This window comes from Tinamus guttatus, unplaced genomic scaffold, assembly GCF_059628265.1.
Source record: "Tinamus guttatus ecotype Peru unplaced genomic scaffold, ASM5962826v1 Tinamus_guttatus_pri_ptg000089l, whole genome shotgun sequence".
Taxonomy (NCBI): Eukaryota; Metazoa; Chordata; class Aves; order Tinamiformes; family Tinamidae; genus Tinamus; species Tinamus guttatus.
In genome coordinates, this window is record NW_028288623.1 from 2,810,920 (window position 1) to 2,820,511 (window position 9,592).

Here is a 9,592-nt window from a genome sequence, read left to right on the forward strand (position 1 = left end):
CCGGCCTGCCCCGCGCCGCCCGCCCGACCGGGACACAAAGGGCACGGAGCATGCGCAGCGCGCCGCCCCGCCCGCGGGGGAGGGGCCGCGCCGTGGCGGGCGGCGGCGCGGCGCGCACGTGCAGGGGGGCGGGGCATGCTGGCGTGGGGGGCGGGGCGTGGGGGGCCCGCCCACCCCGGCGTGCCGCGGGCCGCGCCGCGCACGGTAGGGAGCGCGCGGGTTGAGCCGCCCCGGGCGCGCGCCGCTCTCGTAGGCGCTATACGGGCGAATAGGCGGTTCTCGGTGCTGTCGCTGAAGGCCCTCGCAGCGCACAGCTGTTAGGGTGCGGTGCCGCTTGAGTGAAAAACGTTCGGATAGGATCGATGAGGCGGGCGGAAGTTGCTGGGCTGCGATGGCCGAGGTTCGGCCCGCGCTCCGACCGGCTCGCGTTGGGTGTCCACGAGAGGAGCCTGAGCGCGGCACACGCGTGAGGGAGCGGCAGGCGGCAAGGCCGGGGCTCGCGACGCGCTCCTAGCGGTGGCGGCGTGGCTCCTCTCCTAGGGGAGCCGGGCTACGCGCCGGGTGCCCGTCCCGCCCGCTGGAGCTGCCGCCGGGGGGCAGCGCTGCGGACCGCGGGAGGCCGCCGCCCGCCGGAACCCGCGCGCCGCCGCCTCGTTCCCTGGCGGGCCCGGAAGCGCCGGACCGGCGGCGGGTGAGGAGGGAGCGCGGCGGGGCCCGAGAGGGGCGCGGGGGACACTGGGAGAGGGCGGTTGGCGGCGGTTGGCCTTGCGGAGCGTGAGCTTCACCTCGCAGCGCGGTGTCAGGAACGAGGGAGGGCAGGAAAGGGGGAAGGAGAGGGGGAAGGGGAAGAGAAGGATGGTAACGGCCTCGAATGGGACTTCAAAGCTCAGAGGATGTTAAGAGTGAAGGAGGGGAGTGAGTGGGTTTTGTAATTTAAAAATTCTTAAGAGGAATGAATAAGTTAAGGGTCCAACATAATTTGAGTGGCGCCTTTCCTAAAATCTTTGAGAGGACAAATGGATTTGGCATTAGTTAGGGATTTATTCTGTAGCAAAAAACAACCAAACACATGTGCCCAGGCTCCAAAAACTAGTGAGTGTGATCTCATGAGCTGGAGATACAAAACCAGACTTCAGAGCGTTGAATGTTAAGGCTCTCCATTACTAATTACATAATAACTGTATGCATGGCCATTCCTACCTGCAGTGACACAGAGCAAAACAAAGAAAAAAAAATTCAGATTTTGCCATACTTTATTGAAAAAAAAAAGCTTTTTTTTTTCTTTTCATAATTTTAATTCTTTGCAGCCTTTTTGTACTCCTAAGCTAGGTACGCTGAGCGGGGCAAGATGCCCCCCCCCATGATGGAAGAAGGATGTATTATGTTTGCTCTGATGGCATTTTCAGATACATAAGGTATATTATAATCTGTGACTGTTAGCTGTGACTGTCATTGCAGCCCACAGGGCACCAATTTGTCATAATTGCAGGGGATAGTACTTTCTAGCTACGTTGGCCTCATCTTTCAAAAATGTTTTTAAGACTGTTTTTGCTGCTACTACTACTATTCTACTACTTATTTATAGTGAGTGGATGAAGGAGAGTTATTCTGGTTTTGGTTTTCAGTTTTATTTCATGGACTTGACTTAAGTTTTTCCTGTTTTCATGGGTCACTAAGGGGAGAAGACATAGGGCAGAAATCACTAAATAAATATCTGCACATATGTAATATTTACAGTGGGTTAGATTTCTGATTGATAATCTTTTTAAAAAAAACATTTTTATGGCATACAATGTGTAATTTCTTTTATCTTCTTTGTTGAAGGTGGAGATAAACTGCAGTAATTAAAGATATCTGTGGATATCAATTTTGTCTTTGAATAAATCACAAGCTGATAATTGCCGTGCTGGAAGAGAATCCCTCAGCTTTACCATTATGGCTGTGACATCGCTGAGCGGTGCTTTCAGACACAGTAGGTGCTGCAGGCACAAAATCTGGCAACTTTTTCTTGGACCTCTCACTGATTCTGTGTCAAAATCATACAGCAGCTACAGGAGGCCAGGGTCGCTCCCCGAAAAAAAACCATCTTGGCGAAAGATTGATTTCAGTTTTAAGAAGGGAATAGATACCTTAAAGACTCAACTAAAATTGCTGATGCAGGAGACAAAAGATCACTTAGTAGGACCTGAAGGCCGTCAGTTCACTGAGTACATTTTAGAACAGACAAAGGTGGTGTGGGTCTTTCGGACCCAAGAGGATTTAAAGAAGTGGGTAATTTCCTCTGATGTAGAGATTGGAGGAAAAAGTGAAGTCTACCTAACACTGAGTAGGAATAACCAGACTGCCCTGCTATATGGGACCCTCAATACTGAAGTACCTCGTGATGGGGAGACACAATACAGTGGATACTGCAGTATGAGATCCAGACCGCTAGTGGTAAGTACACAGCTTAGCAGTAGAGAACTCTATTCTGTAATGGGAGCAGAAGCAGGGGGAGCTTTTGGTGACATTCTCATCTGCATAAGGAGAAGTGGCCCGTTTGTTGCAGTCCTCACCTTCAGGAACATTAGATTTCATGAATGTAGTTGCTGCTTTATCCTTTGACCTGGAATGAACTTAAAAGTTTTTCTCAGATTTGGTTCTCCTTTCTTAGAAGAGGAATATTTTATGTTTAATCATCTAGTGCTATACAGTAGGAAATCTCATTAATATTTCTCCTCACAAGTGAAGGATCTGTAATGAAACTTCATATCCCAAATTGGTATGATTAATATAAATGAGCCTTTCTAAATTTGAAGTTAATTGAATGTATCATGAGAAAAAAATTCCTGAGCTCTACCTCAGCCCATTCATCAAGCTCTTGTTTTAGGTGAATGAGATATTCTTTCTCTCTCTTTTTTTTTTCCTCATAGACAATAGTGTTTTGAAATGTAATTAAAGGTCTTGAGTCCTAATAGATAGCAGAAAAAGCAGGAGACTAATCTCTGGTACCTCTAGATTGAGAAAAGGAGAACAAAAATGCATGTGTTTACTATTTGTACTGCTATTTTCTTTTTTTTTTTCAATATCTTTAAAAAGGTGGAAAACATATTGGCTTTGTGCATAAGGTAGGTTTTTTTTGTTGGTGGTGGCCCTTTTTTTGGCCTATTCTGTTGTCTGTGTCTTGGTGCAAGAACACAGGTAAAACTTTTTATTTGGAGCTAAAATTTTGGAAGACAAAGAATATGAGCAAGCAAAATCAATGGGAGAATGAGAGGTAGAGAACACTAGTTAAAATGGTAATGCTGATTTTAATGGCAACCCAGGGTTAGAATAGCAGAATACTAGGTTGAATCTCCTCCAAGCTAAATTCCTAGGATTGCTACTGTCTAGAGCAAATATGACTCAATCTTACACCTCCTAACTCTGAAGTAGTGTAGGTTTCATCAGTCTGTCTTTACAATACAGGTTGAGGTCAGAGGGTGAAGACATAAATACAAAATCTGGCAGGGAGGAGGTTGTTGTTTGTTGCTATTTTTGGTTTGGATTAGTTTTTTTTGTTTAAGTAAAAAGCCTCAAAAATGGCCAAAGCATAGAATCAATAGAAGCAATTAATGCATTGCTTATCCTTAATCATGTTTCCTGTAAAAGGAAGGTTGATAGGTAACCATAGTGCTGCAAAATAGAGGAGAAATCTCTGGATTTTTGGTGCTGTTTTTGACTTAGCTTAAGCAATTTTGGTCAATAGCTCCGCCACCTACAGTTGTTGCAGTGCCCTCTTCTTGGGCCTGCCTGTGTGCAAATTGCAATATCAGGACTTAAGATCTTCAGTTGAAAAAAAAATCAGATAAGCCTGTAGTCCAGGCACTGTTAATGACAAAAGATGTTTGAAACCTTATGCATGATGTCAGTGCTCAAATCAGTCTTTAACAAAGGGAAGTTATCAAAGGGAATAAGTTATTCCACTTCAATTTCCTGCAGCTTCTTCTGAGATAATCTAGTACTGACACAAAATATTAAACTTAATGAACTGCAGTCCTGATCCATCATTGTAGCATTTTTGTACTTGCCTGGTAGGCAATTTGATCCTAGGAAGGAGGTCTCATTTCTGATAGTTATACTGCTGTGATTTATATTTAAAGCAAGGGCCTTTAGAGTGATTATGCTCTAAAGGGTCTTTAATACAGTGCTGAAATTCAGTGAGATCAGTGACTAGTGGGATGAAAAAGTAACCCACTTTCCTCTGCATCACAGTAGATACTTGAAATAAGGACAAGGGAAGTGATCAAAGCAGTATGTTTATTTGTCATAACGAAAATTCCCGTTTAAGGGCTAAGCCAGAATAATGCTATTTTTTCATGTTTTGTAGGGATCTTTTGCTAAGAAGAAATATTTGGACTGGTCAAACTTCAATTGTCTGTATTTACGTGTCCGTGGTGATGGCAGACCTTGGATGATAAACATTTACACGGATCCCTACTTCTCCCATCACAAAGATGATTTGTATAACTACTTCATGTTCACCAGGGGAGGGCCATACTGGGAGGATATAAAGGTAAATTAATGACTTAATAAATCTTAAAAACTCTCCTAAATATATTACTGTTTTAGAGACTTCTGAAATAGAGTCCAGGGATACAGACCTTACCTCTGTAAAACAGTAATTCTTTCAACAGTCATACTTTGTTTCCATTTCAATATATAGTCTATTCAGTAGTGCTTCTGGTACCCAATGACAAATACTCTGTATAACAGCCAGAAACAGGCAGCACAGAACAGTGCAGTCCTGGGGTGAGCTAGAAGGGTTGTGCTGCTGCTGCCAGATGCAGAAAGATGGTTGTTTTGTTTAGAAAGGCGGGCCTTTCTAAAGTTTTTATTTTATATACTGTTGACACTAAAATCTCTATTTTTTGTTGTCAGATTCCATTCTCCAAGTTCTTTCTCTCCAGTCGAGGAAGAATCCAGGATAACCAGCAACCTCTCTGGTTAGACAAGGCAAGTTTCCTATAGGTCTCATCACTCTGAAAGTTTGCTTAGGACTGTTTTAGGAATCTCTGGGACATGTAACACGAATTTCAAAATGAGGACCTTCCCTTGTTATATAGGGTGCATGGTACCTTTTTTGTGTGTGCTTACCTTTGCCTTTAGATTATCCTACTTAGTAGTTATTTTCATACAGTTTATTTTCTTAACGAAGATAGACAAGAAAGGTCTCACAATTTATTTGACTTTTTTAAAACTTTTTTTAAACCTGATGAAAATCTTAAAAATGAAAAAAAAAAAGTGAGTTGATAAAGTACTGTTGAAATTAGCAAAGATAAATATGTATCATAAACTTCCTTCCTAGCAGAGGAGTGTAAGGGATATTACAACATGTTATACGAGGATATATTTAACATCAGGGGCCTTGATGGGGAGGGGTAAACTGACATATTTGTAGTAGGAACTCTTTTAGTTTCATCGGACTCTCTAAGCAAACTTTTTTTTTTTGTTTTGTTTTCTTTTTTTTCCCTGGAGCTAGGTAGACTAATTTCATTAATTAATGAGGAGAGGTAGGTTGGAAGAAACTGTTCCTATATCTGTGTGGTTTTTTTGTTTCTTCTCCTCCCTATTCAATGATTTGAGAAAAACTTTTGTAGGTAACTGAGGGCAACCTACTATGTAATGACTATCAAAAGAAAAACAATGTTAGCAAATATATTAACAGAGGAAAAAATGGCCCAGTACTGGAGTCAGTGTTAGAATCACCTATGATAAAACATTCAGTTCCCCATTATCTTAACAACAACAAAAAAAATCTAGGAAAAAGGACAAGTTATATAAAACATCTATGTTCAAGACATTGAAGATGTAAAAGATCTATGTTCTGTACTCAAGACATTGAAGAGTTTGACAGGATTTGGAGTATATGGTTAGTGAAAATATAAAACTACATTAGGTAGTTTAAAATATTTACCAGTAATTAAGGGGATAAAATGGTAGTTGATCTAAGCACCCTACTACAGCTAGTTTTCATCCCTTATTGTCTTATACAATACTTGGTATTTCTTATGATATATAGCTTTACTAATGCATTTGCAAAAGTGTATAATAGGGAAAACAGTGTGAAGTCAAAGTATATCACAGAGATCTTGATAAAACATCTTAGTCTCTAGTGTTACTCAGTAAAGTTTTCCCAGTACCCAACTACAGGAAACACAGGGTGGATAACCAGGACTAAAAAGGTAGGAAATAATCATTCTACAGGCCTAGGTTGCTTAGAGCACAGAGTCTGACTAACTCCCCTCATCATCTGTGACAAGAATACAGATTAGGCTATAAAAACTCTGCAACCTGCCTTTTGGCAAATACAGCCTGAAAAGTCTGGTTCTGAAGATAAAGCAGTGGAAACACTACAACAATTTAGGAGGGATGTCAGTGTGTTTGATTATTTTCTTTATTCTGTTATATACTTAGCATCTATCTGCAATATGTATTTATCCTCAATTCCTGTAGATAAACCTGAATAATCTGACATTTCCTAAGCATTATTTTTCCTGCATATATAGCAGTCCTTAAAATCATTAATATAGATCAGGCTTGTACTTCTGGGAGAGCTCATGGGTACATAGCATTAAATAGATACTTTTCCACTGGGTTACCCAATTTCTTCTAAGAAATGATAATGCTGGATAATGATAATGCATGATAATGTCAAGGAGGAGGGATGATAGAGAATATCCAAGAAAGATTTCTGGTGAGCCACATGTCTGAGCTGCATGGATTTGTTTTTTTCTGGAATTTATTATGGTTGGAATAAAATGTATTTGAATTTGCAGGGTGATGGCAGAAAGCATTAGGGGAAGGCCCTCTGAGACATTCTTCTGTTTCAGAACAGTGAACAGTCTAGTTAGAGAACAGTGATCAAGAAACTTACCTTAATATGAAAATCAGTAGCATGGGTTCTGAAGCATCAGTTTTGGCAGACTTTCACATTTATACCAGGTATTTGATTTCACTTACAACGAAAGTTCTTTGCAATGTTTAAGTACATGTTTCTCACCCTAGAATTGCAACAGACTTTGAAAATATGCTTGCAGTGTTAACACTAGCTGGATAGAAGTCCCAGAATTGACTAAGGCTGAGATTTTAATTTTTAATAAATACTACTGTTCAAAAGGGCTGGAATTTTGTAAAATAGCAAAGTGTTAGACATTTGATTTTAGTATTGTTACAAACCCTATTCTAATGTCTGCATTTTTAAACTAGATCAGCACCCTTGGATTCACCCTGGGAGACAAAGTAAATGGTCCGTTCCAGCTGGAGATTGATTTTATTGGCCTCATCAACGACAGAGCTCATACAGAAGAATTTGCATACGAGAAATATTATTTGAATCCTTGAACCTGAGATGGTCCTGGTGACCTTTGGAATACACTTCAGCTGCTCAATTTTTGAAACTCCTTAATCTGTGTGTTTTATCAGTGTGAAGATGACTTCACTAAATACTAAAAAGTTAAATGCATGAGCCACTGGCTGTAGCATCTTCTAGCTGCCAAGCACCAAATTCTAGCAAGACCACCCACACATGGGCTGGAATGGAGCATAGCCCAAGGCACATTTTGATACACATTTACAAAATAGGAACCATTGACTAAAATTTGTTTTCTAGCCTGACCATTACAGAATATAAAACCCAAGTTTGTGAGCTTGTTCTAGCTTTTCTTGGTACACACTGCCTTCATTTTCTGTTACATTACACTGTTTACAGACATCATATTGCCCCTTCAAATCGTGTTTTACAACTGCAGTGAGAATTCATATCCTAAGGAACCTAAGTAAAGTGCATCCTAAGTAAAGTGCAACTCACCCTCTGAAAATAGCAAATGACAGGACCCAAACAGGAAAGAGGGGAAAGATTGGAGCCTTTAGGCTTGACTTACATGAATACAAAAGCCAAGAGACGCCTCTTGGTCCCTCTGTCACACCGGGAACAGGGGGGTAAAGGGGGTGGAATACTTTTTGCTTTAGAATGGGTGATAAGAGCTCTACTTCTTTTCAACAGCTTCAGCTATATACCCATCCATCCCTGTCACTTGCCTAAAATAAGGGCTTGATGACCACCACTGCTGGGCTGCAGGGTTACAGAAGCAGCATGGACCCAGCAAGATCTGATCACCCTTTCCAAAAAAAGGGGCAGTCAGCTGAACTCAGCAGCATTACAAAAATCACAGGCTCAGGTGGCATCACAAAAGCTCAGTAGCTCCAATGTTGAGGAGTTTGCTGACCAGTAATTTAAGACAGCATTAAACTATTAAAGTATAATTACCAAAGAGTTTAGTTCCAGATGTTCTATAATCTTAATCTAATGAAAATATCTTCCACAGTGTCCTTATTGAAGAGTATTTAAAACATTAAGCGTACCTTTCATTTAAAGAGACGCATGATAAATGATAATGTAGGACACTATCTTGCTTTTCTTCTTAAACAGAATTAATAGTTTGAGAGCAAAACAAGAGCCATGCTTATCCCTTCTGAACACACATGCATTCCAGAGGGTGGAGGCAAGCTAATCAGTAGGGAAAACCAATCACAGTTACAGGAAACAAGTAGTAACAGAGATGTAGGCAAAATCAGTGCTGTACTACAGAAGCTGCCATGCATAGTGCACACAAGCAATATGACCACTGATACAAAACCAAGATATATACAAAACATTTTATTTTACCCCAATATAAGTTTATGAAAAATTGCTTGAGCTTGAAATTTCAGCATATTTGAGATGATAATTGTTTAAGCTTCTATTTGCTTAGCTACGAGCTTATAACTGCTAAGTTACCTTTCCAGTCACTACTTTATCCATAATAAATCCAGGTAAGTCTTTTTTTCCCCTGCTAACAGCAAAATTGGCTTCAAAATGTGAGATACTACATGTGCCTCAGTAATACTTTCAACATCTTTTAAGCATTATAGAGAACCATAAAGCAGAATAATTGTTAGAGTAGCATCTGCTATTCAGCATGGAAAAGAACAAAGTCTGAACTGTTCACAAAGCATCCATCTGGTAACTTGAAAAATATCATTTTTTAATAGTAACCTTTTTAAGGTTATACTTTAAAGTTATGCTATGCTATAAACCTTGTAAGTTCTCAGAGTTGGAATATTTTTATTGCCCTGGAGATTCCCTCGTAACTCTGCACTTAGGCCAGTTATTGATCATTTCTAATTACATATCAAAAAACTCAGGGATCAGTTTGGGGAAAGGGGCAAGCAGGTGTCTCCAACTGTTTCAGTTACCAGTAAAACATTTTGAAACTTGCAATCCAAAAAATGCATTCTGTCGAGTAAGGAATGCACTCTGGTGGGGAAGCCCGATCTAAGTTACAAGGAGGGTCTTTGAGCACCTTTTCGCTTATCCATCTTTTAGCTGCACAGACTTAACAAATCCCCCTATTGAAGATGCCTTTATTCACAGTTAGAATCCAGTCAGTTCCAGAGTTAAAGTAAAATATTAAGCAACTGGAGGTAATTCTATGCTCCTAGAAGTTTAGAACTTTCAGCTTGCTGGAAGAGTCAATCACAAAAACATGCTCAGACATGCTGTGAGGTCTTATTCAAAGCTCTTTGGATTCTA

At 40.7% G+C, this 9,592-nt stretch overlaps 1 protein-coding gene across 1 annotated transcript; it reads left to right on the top strand.

Annotated features, from left to right (window-relative positions):
- The first annotated feature begins 1,816 nt into the window (after positions 1-1,816).
- Positions 1,817-7,400, top strand: NDUFAF1 (NADH:ubiquinone oxidoreductase complex assembly factor 1). The gene is made up of 4 exons (XM_010218876.2): positions 1,817-2,436; positions 4,349-4,534; positions 4,900-4,974; positions 7,228-7,400. Exons 1-4 carry the CDS (start codon positions 1,936-1,938, stop codon positions 7,360-7,362), a joined length of 897 nt encoding a protein of 298 aa, XP_010217178.1. The 5' UTR covers positions 1,817-1,935; the 3' UTR covers positions 7,363-7,400.
- The last annotated feature ends 2,192 nt before the right edge of the window (positions 7,401-9,592 follow it).